This window comes from Colius striatus, chromosome 17 (assembly GCF_028858725.1).
Source record: "Colius striatus isolate bColStr4 chromosome 17, bColStr4.1.hap1, whole genome shotgun sequence".
Lineage (NCBI taxonomy): Eukaryota > Metazoa > Chordata > Aves > Coliiformes > Coliidae > Colius > Colius striatus.
This window is the reverse complement of record NC_084775.1, coordinates 16,777,051-16,798,674: the sequence shown is the minus strand read 5'-3', so window position 1 is coordinate 16,798,674 and position 21,624 is coordinate 16,777,051. Positions and strand designations below refer to the sequence as shown.

General features: G+C 39.5%; 1 protein-coding gene across 2 annotated transcripts in view; it reads right to left on the bottom strand.

Annotated features, from left to right (window-relative positions):
* The window catches only part of ZNRF3 (zinc and ring finger 3), a 77,710-nt gene that overhangs the window by 22,418 nt on the left and 33,668 nt on the right, over positions 1 to 21,624 (bottom strand). For both annotated transcript variants that reach the window (XM_062009816.1, XM_062009815.1), the window contains exon 2: positions 12,117 to 12,242. In XM_062009816.1, coding sequence (XP_061865800.1) covers positions 12,117 to 12,242 — 126 coding nt within the window. The remainder of the gene's footprint in view (positions 1 to 12,116; positions 12,243 to 21,624) is intronic.

The following is a 21,624-nucleotide window of genomic DNA, read 5'->3' as shown; positions in this document are numbered from 1 at the left end:
CACAGCAGGTTTTACAGCACTATACCTCCTCCCACAAAAAGAAAAGTACTTTTCACCGGAATACCTTAGATGCTCCTGCACATAGTTGAGCACAAGAGACATCCCATTAAGGAGGAGGGGGAAAAAAACAGAACCCAAAGCAGCACAGCAAAATCTGTCAGTATGGTTAATACTTCTATACTGGCTGCTGAATGTTCACTACAGTGGATATTACTATTAATAAGATTTTGAAATTACATCTCAAACACTGTCTTCTAAAGTAAGCAGGGATGTGTGTTTACTCTTGCATTAGTTAGCAGTAGCTACTGCTGGGGAAAAGAAAATACAATGTTACTTCATTAGCAGGATAAACTCCATTTCTAGTGCAGATTCACATTTGTACTTGCAAAAGCATGCAACATCAGCCACAGGCAAAGACAGTCCAGCAAAACAGTGTCTTGCACTCTGCTTACCATTGAGAATCTTGCACAAACCCCACAGCATTATGTCAAATACACCTTTTCATTACAATTGTCAAACTCCAAAACCTCTTCTTCTCTCAGAGTAATGGAGAATACAGACAACACCTGAATCATACAAGCATCCCATATCTCTCTCCTACACTGCTATGAGGCTCAGTCAATCATCAAAAATACTTTACATCTTGAACCACCACTGGAGGCAGAAAGCCAGACCACAGGCCAACTCTTCGGGGCAGAGGAGGAAGGAGAGAAGGGCATTATCTACTTGGCAAACAGCAGACGTTACAAATTAACCAACTGATGCCTCAGCCCTGTTAATGTACAGTTTGCCAGTAAGTCCACAAACTAAATTAAGCCAAGCATAAGCAGGATGCCATTTCAAACCTCTTCTGAGGAAACGGAAAAGGAACTTTCAGATTTCTGTCTGAAAGCAAAGGCAGAGTATCACAGTCAAATCCCAGAGTATCACACCACCGTGAAACCTCTTCCTGACCGAATACTCAACTACATGTGGCCTATATTTACTGCATTATATGACATTATGACAGGTGGTTTATCAATTAAGAACTACAGAATAGAAAAAAAAATTAGTATTGTTAAATTTAAAAATATAATGACCATTAAAACCCAATGTACTTCTCTATAAAACAAATTTTAAAACTTAAAAAACTGTGTCTATTTTCCATTGTGAGAAACTGACAGGAATTCAGTATCTTCTGCTTAGCTTCATCCTCAAGTAGCTGGCCTTCATCTATAGGCTGATATCTACTATACACAAGGACGTTTTAGAGATAACACCATCATCATCGGAGGTAATGAAACAGTAGATCCAAGTCTCAATAGTAAGAGAAAATGCAGTGCTCTTTGCAGGGTTACTAAGTGCCTGTATGCAGTATGTTCAGAGAGACATCATGTATTCCAAGGTGAGTTGTCAAGCAGCAAATGTATTTTCACTTCTACACATATTAAATATCAAAAAGCTGTAGCACATTCCCTTCCTTGGAGGTTCTGTTCATCTGCATCCAAGACTACAAAACATTAATGTAACCCCCAGTTATGGCCTTTAGTCTTTCTGAAGGAACAAAGATGTGTAAAATTCCCTTGGTATCCAGTAGAATGTTACTGATTCAGTGAGATTCTCCCTTCCCTCCCCCCCCCCCAACTAGAAGAATCAGCTTAGGTAATAAGTTCAGAATTAAAAACATGTACACTGGGCCAGTACTCCAGTTTATCTAGCAGATAAACTGGAATGGGCCTGCTAACATAAGACGACATAGACTTTCTTGCTAACAATGATCCTTGGTTTTGGATTAGATTAGTTTCAAGGTTCCAAACTGTGGTTGGCCCTTGTTGTGAGTTTGTTGATTCTTTAAACAAACAAAAGCAAATCATCAACAATACCCCCCCAAAAAAAAAACCCCAACCAAACCAAAACAAAACAAAAAAAAAAACCCCACCAAGAAATCGACAGTGTAAAAAAAAGAATAAAAAAGGTGGAGGATTTTTGTTACAAAGGGAAACTGGAAACTTCTCTCCACACAAGCAGAGACATGGCTTTATTGCAGAGGCCTCAGGGTAAGGATTAAAGAAAAACAAAATAGAACCCTTCCATCTCTAATTAGGGTCTTCATTTGCCAAAGAGCCATTCCACAGCAGGAGGAATTACATTCAGACCGTTGCTTGGATAACGTCTCCCAGCAGGTTGGCTCCTCTGAGCAGGCTACTCTGAGCCAACAATTTCTGGTTACTTGGAGGCAAGCAGCCTGCATATTGTTTTAACTGGCCTGGCTTTTGCAGCCAGTTTTGCTGAAGAATAATCTTCTATTCAGAATGCAGAGATAAAAGCTTCACTTGGTTTGAATTTGTCCCCAGTTTCTTTCTCCCTTTCTTTTTTTAAACATGGGAATTATAGGTCTGGAGTTTGCATTATTTCTCTTGTAGACATCAATGTTTTTCCCCCTCTAGCCACTTGATTCTTTGCCAGTGAAGGCTGCTGTCTGGAGTCCAGCCATTCATCAGCCTCTACCTCATCATTAACACTGTGGTGCTGGCAGTCACAGCCCATTGCTGGCGACAGGAAATCCTAACTTGCGAGAGGTTAACCACAGCCCATAAACAGCCAGGCTGGCTCATTAGTCCCTTAAAGTCAGCTGAAGAAACTCCTCTGGGAGTTTCAACACTGTTTATGGACTCAAGAGTCTATGCATTCTGTGCTCTTCAGAAATGCCTTCCCTCTAGACCTCTTACAAACTCACTACATTTGGATCCCTGGGGACTAAGATCTGTCTGTCTTCCTATTCAAAGCTGACCAACTTCTTTGTGCATTTTGAAAAATTAAATGTCTGTGGATGTACTCTTTTGGCTAACCAATTGAGGAAAACACCAATGGGACAACAACTGAGACATTAATGCAGTAGAATACATATATGCTTTTGATATTTTTAATAACAGTTTTGGTGAGTTTCATATCCATATTGAGAAATTCTATGGCAACAGCTATGCAAATGTTGAGAATAATCTGTCTAGAGAATTCAAATATGTCCAGTTCTAATCTTGAAGAAATAACCTCCTAGAATTGCAAATGGCTTGGTCAGTCCTTTTTATGTTGACCAAAAAGCCCACTTCAGACTCATTCTGAGTTCACAGTATTATTATTTGATTCATTTATAGCTGATTCCTTGAGCTTAGTACAAACATTATATCATCATGTAATCCAAACAAGCACCTTGAGATAATATCCACCTGGCCACCATAAAGACAAAATGTTTAGAGCAGGAAAACATCTTCTGGCAAATTATCTCAAAGAAGTAGCATATGTAGCACCATTTGTGTTATATTAAGTTTTTCTCTTTCTTTTCTTTCAATCCTATGAAAAATAACTGCAAAACATTCTCACTTTATTTCTGCATTTTTTTATGATCTGCCACTGCTGACTGTTCCTGCCCATCTTTTATTCTGAATATCGGAGTCCCTCTGATGCACCTCTGGTTTCATTCTCCAGTTACGCAATTTCTTTCAAATCCTTCTGTCTCTTAGTGCACCAAAAATACCTGTGTCACTTATCTTTGAAGTCCTAAATAATTTCATTCCTTGCCTCCATATTTGCTCCTTATTTTCTTCACTTTCTGATCCATTTATCTGATTGTGAGGGGGGATCTTACTAATATTTACAAACATCTAAATGGTGGGTGTCAGGAGGTCGGGACATCCCTTTTTTTCGATAGGATCTAGCAACAGGACAAGGGGTAATGGGATGAAGCTGGAACACAAGTACCAGTTAAACATAAGAAAAAAACTATTTCACTGTGAGGGCAGCGGAGCACTGGCACAGGCTGCCCAGGAAGGGTGTGGAGTCTCCTTCCTTGGAGGTCTTAAAGACCCACCTGAACACATTCCTATGCGACCTGATCTAGGTGGACCTGTTTCTTACAGGGCGGTTGGACAAGTTCATCTCTAAATGTCCCTTCCAACCCTTACCATTCTATGGTTCTATGATTCTGCTTGCCAGCCTTATTTTGTGCTCATTTCTATACTCCAACATAGCTGCACTTACTTGCCCACTCACTTTTCTGCTTCAAACTCCATTTCTGTAGTTCTTCCAACATGTCTGCCATTGTGCATTTCCCCTGTTAGAGAAACAGGTAAATTCTGTATGTAAAATAAAAGTATCTCTCAATGTTTGAAAGGCTCATAGGGCACATAGAATCAGGAAGGTCCAAAAACTTAAGAGATATAGAACATTGACATTTTATTATGATTTGTATGTAGAACCCATCTTTAAAAAAATGTTCCTTAAGTCTTTACTCACCCTGGACTTCCACATATACAAGAACCCATGTTATGCAACACAGCTGTTTCTTTAGTTTAAGGGAAAAGCAGCTGTGTTCCATAGTTGGTTGGAAAGAAGTGAAGATGGTAGTGGGGACCGCTAAGGACTCAACTCTAAAAGTGAGCGTTATTTAAAGTAATCAATTCAACAATAACAAATTTAAGGAGTGCTTAGAGGGTGAAACATGAAACAGCCTTTATTCATGAATAGCTGTTGCTTTTCATAACTGAGCAGTAAACACGAAAAGGAAGTTAATAATACAATAACAGATCACTGGCACTAGTTGCCAATGGAAAGAGCTCACTGCTACCCACGAATTAAAACTTGATAGATCTCTTTCTTCTGAACTACATAACCTGATTCAGCCCTTGTTTGTCCATTCCTTTGAGTGCTCCCCTCTTTGGCTTTGATCCAGCTCTTTTCTTTCCTTTTATTTCTTACACTGTACGGATCCATCCACAACACAAACCTTTCCTCTGTCTCCAGAATTTAATTGGCCTGCTTTCCAGTTCTCTTACCTGTGCTCAACGTTTCCTTTCTCTCCTGTCCTCTAAGAGGCTGCTGAAATTAAGGTGGAAAGTAGCCATGGAATGAAAAGATTTAAGAGGAAAGACAGAAGAACAGTGCATATGAACTCAAAACTTCAACTATAGTGATGATGCTGCTCCTTCATGTCACATCCCTACATTCTGTGCAGCCAAACACTCTTACACGCAACATTTCTTCCTTTGTCTTTCCCATTCAAATCCCTTTTTTAATCCGTTAAAATAGAATATGGTCTGTGGTAGATGGAAGGAGAGGCAAGAAGATGGGAAGTGGAAACATACTATGCTTTTGACAAAAGCATTTTATTTTAGATGATTTCATTTTTACTGTTGTTCGTCAAAAAGACACATTCATCCCTATCAAAAAGATTATGAGGACTATTTCTGTCTGTTGTTATTAAAATCCAGTTTCTTACTGAAAGACCATCTATTATCCTCTCTCCTGACCTAATCTATGCAATTTTGTTAGAACTCCAGAAATCATTATGTCTATATGCCATAGAGGTCTGATCATACTGCTAGCACTGGGGAAACTAAGGAACAAGAATGTCAAAAGACAAATTACATCAAAATTATTTGCACAAGTTACAGTATCACTTCAATTATAATTTTTAAAAGCTACTTTGTGGTTGTTTAAAATGGATGTTATCATTTCAGGTGTCTTGGACATTATAAATGATAACGAAGTGGGGAATAACAAGAAACAACAAGTATGATGATGTTACGGCTCTTATGTTCTTTTTTGGTACTTCAGGAAAATTGTAATTCTGTTTCTTGATATATTCTTTAGAACAAATACAGTAAAAAAACCGTGCACAGCAGGGATTATAATGATATCTACCACTTTTCACAGTTAACTCTAATTTTAGGCACTGCTAAGATAACGGGCCATGGAAATGAAAAATTTAAATGAAAAGTTAATGAAGACTCTTAAGGAACGTTACTCATTCATAGGGTCAGAGAACATTAGCCAGGATGTTGTTTTTCCACCCATAAAATGCATGTTCATTTTTTTATTACAAAACAATGGTATTTATAAATAATGTACTTTGTGCTCTGATCAGATTTTTGGCATGAGTGCTACGTGCAATGTAGATCTATCAACTAGTCTACAGCAAACAGAGTCTAGTCTCATTCAAGAAACTTCTGCTTCATAACAACTTTCTTATTATTACAGAATGTCTGAGAGTTCAAATCAACCAATATTAAGCTCCTAATGATGAACAACTTTTCTCAGTCTGTAATTTGACAGGCCTTTAGACAAGCACTGCCATCAGAAAGAGCAGTCCCTTTACCCTCTTCCTCTTACTTGTTCCTACCTCCAGCAGACACTTCACTGCCAACACAAACCTTCAGATAGCCACACAGTGAAACACACAAAGAAACCAACCAACCAGTTTAAAAATCATCCATATTATTACTTTTCAGACAGAGCAATTAATTTTGCCGTAAATTTTGAGACCACTGCATGCAAATGATTTCCAGAAGGTTTTTAGATGCTGTCTGCAAAGAAGACACATGGGCTGACAAAGAGAAGGCAAGCAAAGGTCCCCAAATTGTGGACCAGATTCCACAAGTGGAATGACAACTGCTTCAATGGATGTAAGAATTTTTCCCTAAAGTGACAGTATTCTACAGTCTTCTACTGCATGTGACACAGGACCCATTATAGGGTGGGTTACTGCAGTTTCACTACTAGTTGAAAGTATCTGAACAAACAACGTTTTGGAAACATTGATCAATAGCTTTAGATATGTCTCATTATTTTTCTATCAATCTATTGCATAGCTCTGTCATAATTCTGAGTAAGTTTAGCATGGAAGAGCATTTGCCTCAATTCCATATACATTTCTATAACTGAACTGAATAAATTTCTACAGGAAATTATCCAAACGGTATATAAAATTATTAATTATAAAATTATTATTAATTATATTATTAAAAATGTTATAAGATTATAAAATTGTATATAAAATTATTACAGAAAAAAGTATGCTTATATTGTATTGCAATTCTAATTTGTACCTATATGCTTAATTTAAACTACTAATATCAAGGTATAAGTAAAATGTGTTTGTCTTTCTTCTATTACTTTCAGTAACTCCTAAAGAAAAGGATTAAAACTGTTGCTCAAGTCTTAGATCACTCTTTATTCAGCAACTAAGGTACCAACATAGCCCCATGATGACTTTGTAAGAAACTCCATATTCAATCTAAATTGTCACACAAAAGGTTAGGAATTACAGGTAGATTGTTTAATGCAATCTCAAGTTATGATGATTTTGGCCCCAACCTAGAGCAGTATAATCAGGGGACTGGAACATCTTTCATATGAGGAAAGGCTGCGGGAACTGGGGCTGTTTAGTCTAGAAAAGAGGAGATTGAGGGGAGATCTTATTAACATTTACAAATATCTAAAGGGTGGGTGTCAGGAGGCTGGGACATCTCTTTTTTTCTATAGTAGCCAGCAACAGGACAAGGGGTAATGGGATGAAGCTGGAACACAAAAAGTTCCACTTAAATATAAGAAAAAACTATTTCACTGTGAGGTGAGGGAGCCCTGGCACAGGCTGCCCAGAGGGGTTGTGGAGGCTCATCTTGGAGGTCTTCAAGACCCTCCTGGACATGTTCCTATGAGACCTGATCTAGATGAACTTGCTTCTGCAGGGGGGTTGGACTAGATAATCTCTAAAGGTCCCTTCCAACCCCTACCATTCTGTGATTCTATGATTTTATGACATAACAAAACAAGAGGTTCTTCTAGTTAGTATTTTGTGTAAACATTTTTGTAAATAAACTCTTAAAAGAGAGAAAATAAGTGAATGTATGCTGTGAGAACTGTTAATAATTTGTTCATGTTGCACATTCCTTTGATCTGAAGAAAATAGGAAGCTGTAGTAGCAGGGATATCCTGTCTTTGTTAGGTTCTACTCAGATGCATGTTCTCAAATATACACATCCTATCAATGCAGAAGAATCCCTTCAGCAGTTCCTGGAAGAGAAAAGAAATCCTCTACGATGGGACTTTCAAGCCTGCAGAAAGGCAAGAAGTGCTACTTTTAAGCAAATCTTCAGCATTTTCTCACTACCTATCCTGTACTGAAATAAAAAACCATTGGTATTGCTGGGTTATATTTCACTGTCTTGACAGATGTCATTTGCTTCAAAAATGACTGGGATAGGGCAAGAACAGCGGAGCTGTATATTGGAATATGCAGGACACATACAGGTACTGCCATCACAACACAGTGGATGTAGGCATGCAACTGGTATTGTAGGCAACACTGCTTTTCCCTTCCTCCAGAACAGAGTTACACTGCTGGAGCATGTGTGCTGGCAGGCAAAGGAGGAGTCATTGTGCTGGATGCAGAGAAGGCAGGAATTCCAGGAGGGGAAAGGTTCCCTTTGAAGCACATGGCGCGAAGAGCTTCCCAGTGACCATGGCAACAGCTCAGTGGGTTCCCAGCCTGAGAACCAAGTTACTACAGACATGCCTCAAAAACAACAAAAAAGTCTGAAAGAAGGAAAGAGAGAGGGGGAGGTGGGGTCGGGGGACACTGGGGAGAGAAGTTGGAGCAGAATTAGCCTGGCAGAAACTGAGCGGCTCCCTGGTAGGCAAATCCAGCCAATAACCTTGCTCGGGTTCATGGGGTTTCCTTTTAATTTCCAAAGCTTTCTTCTCCCTCTGTCATTCCCCTTCTAGCTCTATTCAGGAGCTCATGAGATCAGTAAAACCCAGGCCTTTGCTTTGCCTGCATGTAGCATTGCCTCAAACAGGGTTGCACTGTGATCAAAGGCAATGTTAAATCACAGCTGCCACACATACTTCTTTCCCAATCAGGGTCCAGTTTTCACAGGCTCTCATAAACTCTTTCATTTCCATTATGCCATATAAAATCTGACTACGAAGAATTCGCAATTAAAAAATCTATACAGAAATGGACATATTAAATGCTGTACAGTTACCAATCCTATTTAGCACATGGATAAACAAGTGAAGCATCTGAATACACAGACATAGGTTTTACTAAAAACAAAACAAAAACATTGAAAACACCCCAAGTTAAAAAAACAAAACCAAAACACAACAATGAAAAATAATAAGACCATATATATTTGTACCAGATTTGTGTGCCATGGAATTTAGCTCTACAAACAGCTTTCAAGTAGTCTCTATATTCTACTTCATGACATTCCAAACTTTTCACAGTATCATCTCTATTTTCCTTCTTTTCCTTTAAACAAAACTCTGTAATTTATTCCTTCGTATATGCATGCGTTCTACCATTCAGACATAAGCAATAACCTTTTGGCTTCTACTACTCAATACAAACATGAACAAGTTTAAATTGCCTCCCTTAAAATAGGACTTAAAAATTCTTTTATCCTTTTAGTTAACATTTTAAAGTGAATGTTTTAAACACGTTCATTTATGACAGGCTTAAGTTGACAATGTTATCCATTCCAAATGTACGTAAAAAAGATGGACAAAGTAACTGTCAGCTGAGCCTGGATAACTGTGCATGTGTATCCTCTTGGTTCATGACAAAGACAAGATATCACAACTTGCTTTTTCAGCTAAAAGTGTACAAATGCTGGAAAGCACAATGCAAACACAGACAACTACCCTGGTAGTCTTTTTATTTCACCCTACACCGTTGAGGCAGACTTTCAATTATGCCCTTGACATTTTTAAAAGAAACCAGGTCCTTAGCTTCTCTCACCCTCCTGGCAACAACTTTATTCCTAACATCAATAGGTCCAACCACATCCATTTCCCAACATACAAGATTTGGCCCTCATTTCATAGAATGGCTTCTAATGGAATTAAGATCTAAGAGTAGGTACTAGAAGCCAGTAGAACTCCAGTGCTAAGAGATAAATAGGAACTGAAAAGGGGAGATAGATTTCCTTCTAGCAGGAGGTGTAGTTGATCACACAGACTTTACTAGGAAAAGCAGAATTCCCGTGGTCTAGATGTTCAAATGCGCAACGTAGTCAATTTTTTGCACTCTACTACATCTTTTAAGGAGTAAGAATGTTTGCATTCAGTGAAGTCTTACAGTTACCCAAGTCATGCATGTGCACACGTGTAACAATGGGTTGCTTTGCCATTTATCTTACTTGCATAAGTGAGATATCAGATATCTAGATGTCAGCAAAGCTGAAATGCAACACTTCCTGTATCCAAGAGGCCACTACTAAAATGTTCCATCAGCCCCGCATCATGTAATATCCACATTATCTCTGCAACAAATGGTGCAGTTGGGCAAGCCTACTTTACAGAATTTTGGAAATTTACCACAACTCTACTGAAAGGCAAACAAAGTATTTATCAGGGAGAGCAAACAGTGCAGGACAAGCCACCTTGGGGGCAGGATAAACTAAATGAAGAACAAACACTATGTTTGCCCTCCTTGATTTTTTTTCTTCCTTTTCTAAATGGAAAAAGTTCCATTTCCCTTCCCTGTTCAAGGCCACTCCTCCATTTTCCCTTTTTATTTTTTCCCTTCCCTTCCCTTTCCTTTCTCCTTTCGTTGCTTTGCCTTTTCTTTTTCCTTTTTGTTCTTTTTTCCTCTCTTTTCCCGCCTGTGATTCCCTCCCTCTCCTCTCTCCACTGAGAAGACTTTCTAATCCAGGACATAACCTGAATATAGGGAGGACTGAGCAGAAGGGTTGTAGAGAAAACATGGAGAAACTACAGCAGCAACCATGAAATAGGGAACAAATGTTTCAGGAAGAGAAGGATAAATGGAAGCATGAAAATACAGAACAATGAGCTGCATTACAGTTACTGAAATACAGAACAAGGAGCTGCATTACAGTTACCGAGAAGCAAGTATTGCCTTGAACCTTGGCCAGTCTTTTTTTACATGTTAAAATTACTGTACGTGGACTGACACATAGGAAACATTGTGCCCAAACTCCCTGGACACACTCTATGAAGGATGCGGGAGTCATGTCACCACCATTATGCATCCAAGTAGATGCTACAGAGCTCCTGATGCAAAGCCAGGGTCTGCTGTTCAGTTGCCCAAACTTCAGGAAGCAAGACTGGCAGACATTGAGGTGTACTCACTGTGGGACAGGGGGAATACAGAGAGCATGGCAGAATTTGGGTACAATGGCAGTGAGTCAGGCAAGCAATGTCACTATGTCAGAAAATACTTGTATCGTGCAGTATACCTATGGTTTCCACTGTCTTCATCCATTTCACACAACTACTTCCTCACATGTTTTTCAAGAGCCTGACAGATGGGACTTAACAGATTCCTTCCTTAAATGGCTTTCCACAAGACTCAACTTACTCCTGGAATTTACTTATGGATTATGATGCATCTTTTAGTACCCAATCCTCTCTAATTCCTATTCTTATGAGAATTTATCCTCAGATTTCATCCACCATCAAAGAAGAATCAGTTGGAATTTCTGTGAAACAAAACAGTATTCCAAGTTGCAGTCTAAAAAGTTGTATTATGCTGAAATCCAATAGAAAGGGCAATCACTTCTTAAAGAGATGCTTCTCACCATGTACTAGAAGCTAAACCTTCAGCAAATTTCAAACAAGCAGATGGTTTCCCCTTCCCTTGAAATGTGGGTTTTTAAAGGTTTTTGTTTACAAATACACAGAGACACTTTTACCTACAAAGTGTCAACCTTGCATTTTACTTTTTGCCTGATATACATTTTCACTGCTTGCTTGAAGTTACCAACACTATCCTACTAAAATCTCGGTAATTTCAGCCAGATAGATTTTAGGATGAATCTCAGAGTTTTTATGTGTTTTCAGCTACTCAGTTACTAGTGGAAGTTGTGGCACATGCTCTTTTGCGTACTTCCAAGCACTCCAGACTTCAAATGTAATAATCTCAATTCTAAGCTGAGAACAAAAAAAGAAAAGATATCTTTTTGCTTTCCTTTTTAACATATCTGCAAAATCAATAAAATGCTCTCATCTTGACTCCTTTTGATAAGAAGTTTCCTTTGATCAAGTCAGCATCCCATGTCCAGTTCATCCTATTTTTTCTGCATTTTTGCAGAGGTCTTCGGTAGGTTCCTACACAGCTCAAAAAGATAATGTATGCACTCAGCTCCCTATCACCATCTATATCAACTGAGTTATTATCTTTCCCTGAAGCATCTTGTGTGAAAACAGGCAAACCAGGAATACTTCGTGGAGTAAAGAGAATTTTCTCTTATTTCTTGCTAATTTTTCTCGAAAAGGAGGTAACCCTCCAAAGAAACAGTTTCAAGCAGCATTTACCCCAAACTGCCTCTTACCTTTCCTAGGACCGTGAGGCATGGCTTAGGCTCCAACTCTGGCTGTTCCAGTTTCACCACTCCTACCCAGCCATATTCATATAGGTCTTCCTCATCATTGCTATTACACAGTCCGAGTGGATGCATCTAAAATAGAATTGAAAAGAAACCTTTAGCCAGCCAACAGAATTGAAAAAAACATTCAGATTGATTTTGAATACCTTAGTTTATAACAATTACACTTTTATTTATTAAGGTACACCAGAAAAACTGAAACATAGACCTGCATATATGAAGAATTCAATATGTTACTGAAGCATGCTATGAGTACAAAATCTCAGGAGCGTTATATCAGCTCACTGTCATCTTGTGAAAAACCATTTAAGACTCACAATTAAATGTGATTAGAAGGCCTTGTCTCAGATACAAAATAATTAAATTCAAAGCTTCGCTTTGTATCGCAAACCACCTTTCCTTGCAAACTGATAGAAATAATACAGTTTTGCAGAGTCACTCACAAAAGCTTTACATGTCATCAGATCTAGAATAGCAACTGTCAGTTGCTAAAGCAAGCTCCCCTCGATCAGGGGGCACAGGACCGTGGTCCAGGTGGGTCTGGAAACCTCCAGAGGAGGAGCCTCCACAACCTTCCTGGCCAGCCCGGTCCAGGGCTCCCTCACTTCTCATGTGGTTGTTCCTCCCCAGATCCAGGACTCTGCATTTGCCCTTGTTGAACTTCATGAGGTTCCTCTCTGTCCAACTCTCAGCCTGTCCAGATCTCGCTGAATGGCAGCACAGTCTCCAGTGTATCAGCCAGTCCTCACAGTTTTGTGTCATCAGTGAACTCGCTGAGGGGACACTCTGTCCCTTCACACAGGTAGTTGATGAATGTATTGACTAAGACTGGTCACAGAATCGACCCTTGTGGAACTCCAAACTATGTTCTCCCTCTTCTCTTTTTCCCTCTCAACTAAAATCTCAGATTTTTCACTCACCCTTGACTAGGAGTTGCCCAGAGTTTAACACGTATATAGAAAAAGATCTCTGCAAAAAAGTCTGTACTCTATCCAGCTTCATGCCTCTCCTTAAATCTCACCTTTGCCAAACTAGTGGAAGAAAAGCACAAACTGTTATCAACACTACGACAGTTTTGCTTTCTGGCATCTGATCACAACAGGAGCAGATTATACTGCTCAGTATTTTTTTTTATATACATGTGTCTCACTAATCCATGCAAAGCAGCACCATACAATGGTCACTAATCCTGCTGTCTCTTCTGCATCACCAGTCTGTCATTTTGTTCTTTTCTCCTATGTCTTGATTTTCATTTTGCAAGTGATTCTACACAAGGAGACTATATTCTCGTGTGACTCTGACTTTTTCAATAACTTAAGTGATCACTTCAAAATATGAGAAACATGATGGTAATCTGACACAACACAGAGGTTGGCCTACCACTCATTACTTTTCAAGATTCATCATCAACCCATCTGTATTTTGAGAAAAAAAAAAAAAAGCTATCAAATTACAAAGCAGACTAAGCAGAATCCTCTGCCCAACTCTTAATTCATCTTCTTCCTTGTTACAAGTTACTACTACACACTACTGAGTTGTCTATAGTCTCATGTGGATGAGGAGTTCAGTTTATTCTTTTTTAAAAGCTTGGGACAGGTACTATCACTGGAAGAAGCAGCACTCCTTAAATTCAGCATCTGATGGATTATTCAGGACTGCCATAGAAACAATGAATGCAGTCAGGCAGAGACTACTTTCTCAAAAATTGCCAGAGCATATATCCCAACATAGTTAACCCCAAAAGGAGTCCATGGAATCCTTTAGGTAAATAGAAAGCTTTAATCTATTTTAAATAGCTAAAGAAACAGAGAACCAGTCCCTTGATGCACAACAATTGAGCTTTGAAACTAAAACCCATATCTAAGAAGTTTCTATTTCAAAATCCTTGAAATGTGTTGGGGCACTTTCCACTTGGCTGAAAGGGAAAAACTGCAACCACGACTCATGTGCTTTTATCCAAGGTTACAAAATCTGTATACATTGCTGAGGGTTTAAAATAACTTCAAAAAGAGCCACACAAATTTTAAGTGGGTTAGTGTTACAGAACAGACAGAACAGGCATGCTGTAAACCAACATTAGGAGAAATATTTTACTCTGTAACTTTATCACCTCAACAAAGTCCTGATGATTAAAAGAAAACTTCCATCCTTTTGTCTATTTTTCCTTTCTGCCAGGATAAGGCATTATAGTGTTACAAACCACCATATGAACAGCTCAGGATCTTTTCATGAGATGAAAGTCTTGGTCTGTTTTTTTCCCAGCCATACAAAAAATACTGTCTCTACCCACTTCAGTCCAGAACACATCTTGGAAGAAGGCCAAGAGGAATATAGAATTCTTTCCACAGCCACTTTCCTCCAGAACACTTTTATTCCATAATAGCTTCCAAATGTGAATAATCCCTTAGAGCAGAGTCACAGATTCACACAGAATCACAGAATGGTGGTGGTTGGAAGAGACTTCTAGGGATCATCTAAACCTGCTAAAGCAGGTTCACCTCAGTCAGGTTACACAGGAATGCGTCCGGACAGGTTTTAAAAACCTCCCGAGAAAGAGACTCCACAGTCTCTATGGGCAACCTGTGCCAGGGCTCCCTCACCCTCACAGGAAAGAAGTTTTCCTTCATGTTCCAGTGGAACTTCCTGTGTTCCAGCTTGTACATGTCACTCGTCCTGTCACTGAGCACTACAGCAAAAAGACTGTCCCTATCCTCTCAACGCTTGTCCTTCAGGTATTTATAACTGTTGAATAGAGGAATGACTGATATTATCTAGCTGGACTCGCATACTGCACTACACAACATCCCCGTCTCTAAAATGGAGACGTGGATTTAGCAAGTGGAGCACTCAGTGGATAAGCAATTGACTGGATGGCTGCATTCAGAAATGGTGGTGCAGAGCAGTGATGAGTGGTGTCCCTCAGGGGCCCATTTTGGGACCAGTATTACTGAACATCTTTGTCAAGGTCATGGACAGTGGCACCGAGTACATCCTCAGGAAGTTTCCAGATGATACCGAGCTGAGTGGGGTGGTTAAAACTTTAGCGGGAAGGGATGGCATCCAGAGGGACCCTGACAGGCTAGAGAGGTGAGCCCATGCAAACCTCATGAAGTTGAACAAGGCCAAGTGCAAGGTACTGCACACGGCTCAGTGCAATCCCAAGCACAAATGGATGGGGCATGAGTAGATTGGCAGCAGTCCTGCAGAACAGGACGTGGGGGTGCTGGTGGATGAAAAACTGAATGAGCCAGCAACGTGCATTTATAGCCCAGAAAGCCATCATATCCTGCGTTGCATCAACAGAAGCATGGCCAGCAGGCCTAGGGAGAAGATTCTCCCCCCTGTACTTCGCTTGTGTGACTCTTTTTCCAAATACCAATAGTCTCTGCTTCTTGAACCTAGTCCAAAGAACTGTGTTTCTTAGGAAGTTTCTGAACTCTACCCTGAGGCAAAAACCTAAAAAAGGAATTCCTGGCAAGTCTGTCAAGAAAGGGAAAAAAAGTAAAGCAGGAACTCAGCTCCTCGGTACAGGATTCATGCCATTTACACTGTTTTCAAACTCCTGTCCAAATCCATGATTTGAACCCACTCAGAACATATATGTTTACGCACAAACTATAGCAAGGTTGTACTACGAAGCAGTTACTAGAAGAAAGCTGTGCTCTGTCTAGCAAACAAAACCAAAAAGCTGTCACAGAAGAATTCTCCTCCAACATGGCCACGCTGGCTACTACCATTGCTGTGCAAAGACAAATGTAACCAAAGCAAGTAGGCTGATTCCATTTTGCAGTCCAACAACTCAAGCATAGAATATCTACCTTACATTTCCTACGAGTGCATAGAAGACTGGTGCAGTTAGAGGACTGAAGCTTATTAAAGCACCGCACAATGGGAAAACACCACACATGAGAAATCTGAAGCCCAAATGCAAAACCCAGAGTAAGCAATAAGCAAAACTAATATGGTGCTGCAGGCTCTGTGCTGGCAAATACAGAGAACTTACTAGGTACATCTGCAGGCTACAAACTCCCAAGGATTTTATTGCATCACACTGGAATATCACCAGAGTAATTAAGAAAACAAATTATATTATACCAGCATTACTCCCTCAAAGTCTGTATGTCTCAGAAAGCAACAACTGACAAAAACATTGCACCGTTCAATTAAAAACAAGTGCACTGCAAAGTCAATCTGTTCCTAGACTATTTGTTCCTGTGACTCTGAAGATCTACAGGACCAACACAAATACTCAGCCTAAAGGATGTCACACACATTAGTCATCAGCTCTTTGTAACCATTAACATGTGGAGGAAACTCATATTCAAGTACCCAACATCAGCTTTAAAAAAAGCATCAGCTTTTTAAAATAAAATGGCATTATGATGTCAACAACAGGTTGTACAATCTACCAATTTACTTATCTTAGAACTTGGGAGCACCACCTCTGTCCCTACCCTCCAGCACACCTCTTCCTCTGGGCTCCTCATGGACTTCCATGACAGCACTCTCTCATCTTCTCTCTGGGTGCTCTCATCTTTTCACATTGTTCAGATATCAGGTTTTTAAGGCATTTTAGTTAAATCTCCACTCAAACCAGCTTCTTCATCAACCTCGTCCTGATCTCATGCCTCATGGATAAACTACTAAAGACCATAAAAGAGACAATGAGAATGCAGGCACGGCAGGTTTTTGCCTGTGCTCTCTAACAAAAAACAATGTTATGTTCAAGGTACACACCAGATGCATCAATCCAGTAGCAGAATTCTGAAAAATGTGTATTTAAGATACTGAAAAATCCAGAGTCAACACCAAGGCCAGTAGGACATGGGCTGTACAGATAGAAAACTTTCTGTCCACAAAAGCATTCCACCACATCAAGACAAGCAGTTTGCTCAGATTCCCCAGGTTCACATTGTAGCAGTCTCAGTATATCATGACAGACAGAATATATTGCAATTTTCTGAAACCGGGATATCAACTAAAAGTGCAACTTGAACTAGTGAATTTAAGGATTCAAGCTTCAAATACTGGTGTTCCTTGTACAGGTATCAGGTGCCTAGATGTGACAAAACATCAACCACTGAGTCTGACGGTCTCCAGAAGTCCCTTTCTGCCTAGACTTTTCTATCATTCTTTGGATTCTATTTTCTGCTCTCCAAATCAAGGCAAAAAGAACTTTCAAAAGCTATAGATTTGGAAGCTGCAACTTCAGCAAGCTATTGTCAAGTACCTAAAATGGTTCAATATACACAGCCTATTAGACATGCAACTGTTTTATGAATGAGTATCCCATTAAATAAATTTTTATTTGTATTAAAGTTGCACTTGTTGGACTACCAGACTAAACAGCATATAGAAGCAAAACACTGTAGGGTAAGAATTTGCAATTCTCTGCAGAGCTTCAATCCTCTGCTGTCAATGGGAAAGAGTAAATAAAGAATCATAAATTGACAGGAGCAGGAGTGAGACCAAGTAAGAAAGTTTTAAGTATTAAATTTAGCTTCAACAACCACCAGATTGTAAAAGCAGGGAAAACAAAATCTCAGTGAACAAAACTGCCACTATCTCATGTCTGCACTTTCTTCCAAACTGGCTGGTCCTAGCCAATGTCAGCCTATGTACTGGACTGCAAACCAATTGTTCAATTCTGTACAGCTGTTCACATGTATTGCAGGGGAAGGGATGGGAGTTGGTTCATTCACACTATTGATACAGCTGTCAAAATGAACTGAAATAACATACACTCAGATTTGGAAAGTTATCTGCAAAGCTTACTTCCACAGGACACATACAAGAACTCTGGATGGATTCCAAGTGATGAATTTCAAGTTTCCTTGGAAGATTCTGCTCTAGATTTCACCTTTTGCTAGAGCGATAATCTTTTTAGCATCAACAGCAAATTATTGTATTGGGTATAATACTGCTAAAACAGATTCTTTCTACACCTAGCAGAACAGCTAATCTCTGCTTTGATTTTCCTCTTCCATTTTCTTTGATGTAAAGGATATATGTTTAAGATTTCCAGCAATTATTCATCAGCATCAAAAATGTTTTTCATAGACCAAAAGCAAGGTCTAAACCTAACAAAACCAGACACATCAGTAAGAGAAAATATATACATACTCTGGAATATTGGCTAGCTAAAATCGCAGACTTATGAAACTATATGAAAAAAAACTCCCTGAGAAAACCAAGTTATGACAATGTATTTACTTGTTGCTTCAAATTACTTTGTTTTACATATCCTTTTTTGTGTGTGTAATACTTGGCTGTGATCCAAATCTTTCTGTGCCCTCAAATGAGGAATCTGTGCAGTATCACGTATGTAGTGATGCTTGGAAGTAGAAATTAAGTAGGAACTTGTGGCGATTCATCACTTTCCTGATAAAAAAAAAAAATAGAAAACAAGTGAAGGACATTAAGTGAGATGCATTTTCACTATAGTGGTACAGTTCAGAACAAAGCTATTGATTGCTCCACTCCTAAGTGACAACTAACAAAGGAAAACAAAAAAAAACCAATGACACATTACTAGACCATATTTAGTGGAAAATTTCTGTCAGAGCAATGATAAGAGCTCAGCCTGTCACATACACTGCATTACACCAAGACAGCCTAGAACCTGTCCGAGTCCTGTGCAATAAAATCTGTGCTTTGTCCCAGCAGGAACTACAGGTTTGATAGCCCTATGATGTGGAACAATTACCCATACATTCATTAATTCCACCGAAAAAACACCTAATTTGTCTGTTGCCTCTAAAATCTACTTTCCAGCAGCCTTAGAACACAGAAAGAATGTAGGAATTTGAAATTTACCCAGTGGAGCCCAAATAACTTAAGATGAACACTGAAAGCAACGAAATCTAGAGCTCACAACCTATTTCAGTGACAAGATCAAACCCTAACTGAGCCTTTGAAAGGCCTTTGCTTTACTCACGAGAGGAAAATCAACTGTGACAAGGAACAGCGTAAGGCCAAAAAGTGGCACTATGTAGAGAGGAAAAGCGTAATCTAGACAGATTTCCATCAGGGCACAAAGTAACCCTTTTGGAAGCAAAGGCAACATACCTAGCTAACTTTCTCTAGAGGGAACAATGACTGGATAAGGTAACCCAGTAGATCTTATATATTAAAATAATCTGTATGAGACCCAGAAGGCTGCAAAACAGTCAAGTTAGTGTTAGCAATACTTGTTTTTGGCATTTCCCTTGAAATTTTACCTTCTTACCTATTCTCCAGGATACACTTCAGACATCTCAGCTGACAGAGATTTCCCACTGACTGTTGCCACTGCTGTGATTTAGATCTTTAACACAATGCAGCTACTAATACAACTGCATCACAAGACTGTATTTGATCCTACTATTTAAAAGTACAGTGGAGTGAAGAACTTAACTTTCCATCTCTGTTTACTAAGACACCACCATAAAGAAAGGGCTTAGCCTGCAAGCAGCTGTGTATCGATACTTTTTGAAAAAGGCATCAGGAGAATGAACCTTTGCACAAGACCAATCAAAAACTGTACGGCTGGAGGTAAATAAATTTAAAAAAAAAGTTGCTATTGTCTCTGCAGCCTGATAAAACATGAGGTTGTTTTAAAAAGGTGAAAGCTCGAGGCATTTCCGTATCACCGTGTGCTTCTCTAGACCATGAATGGTCTGGCTCCAGCATAAGCACAAAAGTCCATTAAAATACAGTTTCTTTTTGCTTTCAGATTTTTTTCTGTTTTGAAGAACATTCTGCCAAAAACCAAATCACCACAAAATGTAACATTATAGGAGCTGAGCGTTTCAGCAGTGCGCTTTTCTTGGCTATCATTTGTGACCATGTGGTTCAACCCAGCGGTTAGCATTGAACCCACAAGAGGCTTCCACCAAACTTTCTCTGCAGCAAGAGCACCAAGCATTCCTGAAATCCTCTCACAGACCACTTTACTCCAGGAACTATGCCAAAAGGGATGATGAGAAATACAGTCTACGCTGTAATTAAATGTAAAAGATACGCTGTTGAACACATCCACCATACAGAAAAGGCCAGAAAATTCTGCAACGCAGACAGGCCAGTACTACACACAGCCCACCAGATCCCATGAAAAAGAGCAGTAAACCTTGAAGAGTAGCTGGAGTAGGCTTTGTTAGCTAAGGAACCAGACCTTGGCACTGGTCTAGCTGTTCAGCACCTGAAGCAAGAAGCAGCATCATTCTCTTACTCCTTTAACACACACACACAGAGCAATTCACCTATGCCACAGGCCAGCTTCAAATCCCTCTGGAGATGGAGAAAACTACCAGCTGACAGACATACCTGACAATAGTAATATGCTTCCAGACATTCACCTGCTGGGATTGCCCCAAGCCAGAGGGATGCTACAGATACTTGCACCACATGGATGGGAATAAATGTGTACAAAACTGTAAATTCAGCACATCTGCACCAGATTTGCTTCACAGGCAGAGATCAAGTGTACTGCCCACTCTCTGCAGCTGAATGATCTACTGCAACAAAGCAGCTGGACACTAGTTATTCTAAACACTTTGCAAGCGAAACTCCCAGCCCATTCAAACAAAAGGTGTCCTCTCCTTCCTTCAAAGGCTCTCAAAAACAAAACTCCATTAAAAGATGTGCATATCCAGGACAATTTGAGATCGGATTTCTTCTCTCAAGAATTTAAGTGCTTTGATTACAATGAATTCTCCTACCTCAGTATTGACAGAGAAAAGGCTAACAAAGTTTGTAGTTGTGTTCTTTTCCTTTTTAAAAGAGTAGGAAGATGCTGGCAAATGATGCGTGTACAGTGCCGCTAAGGACAGGGGAAACTGGAGGGAAAATTTAAGAGTAAAACGATACCTTCATGGACTACTTTGGCAGAAGGCAGCTGCCACTAGCTATATAGTAAAACTAGTTCTGGTCCTACATGGAACAAGACAGGCCTCAAAAATGCACTAATGGCTAGAACTTTAGACATTATCAAAACTGGTTGGGAAAAAGACGATTACCTTACTACCTTACTTCTCATGAACAACTACATGTGCCTCATATCACTCAAGGGAAGTACTTAAAAGTGCAAGTGTCAGGACAATGCCATATAATCTCCTCAGGCTAAGTCAAAGGCCTCATATGGATTTGTAAATATTTTCTAAGTAAGTTGTCTAGCAGAAAATAGAGTAGAAAGTATGAAGAGATCCTGACAAACATTGTACAAGATAATGGGGTCTATTTGTTCAACCCCAGGGAGTGTTTGGGGCCCCAAAAGAATGAATATAACTATTCAACAGTCAAAAAAACCCCAGTGGATTGAAACTGTTCATATAAGGAACCCTAGAGAAATTTCCATTTGCATTCCCTTGCCAAAAGCACACGATGCACACTTAGAAAAGGAATCAATTTTACTGGGGTGTAAATTCCAAATATGTTAGAAGGGAAATAAAACACAGCACACCCAAAAAGGTAGTAT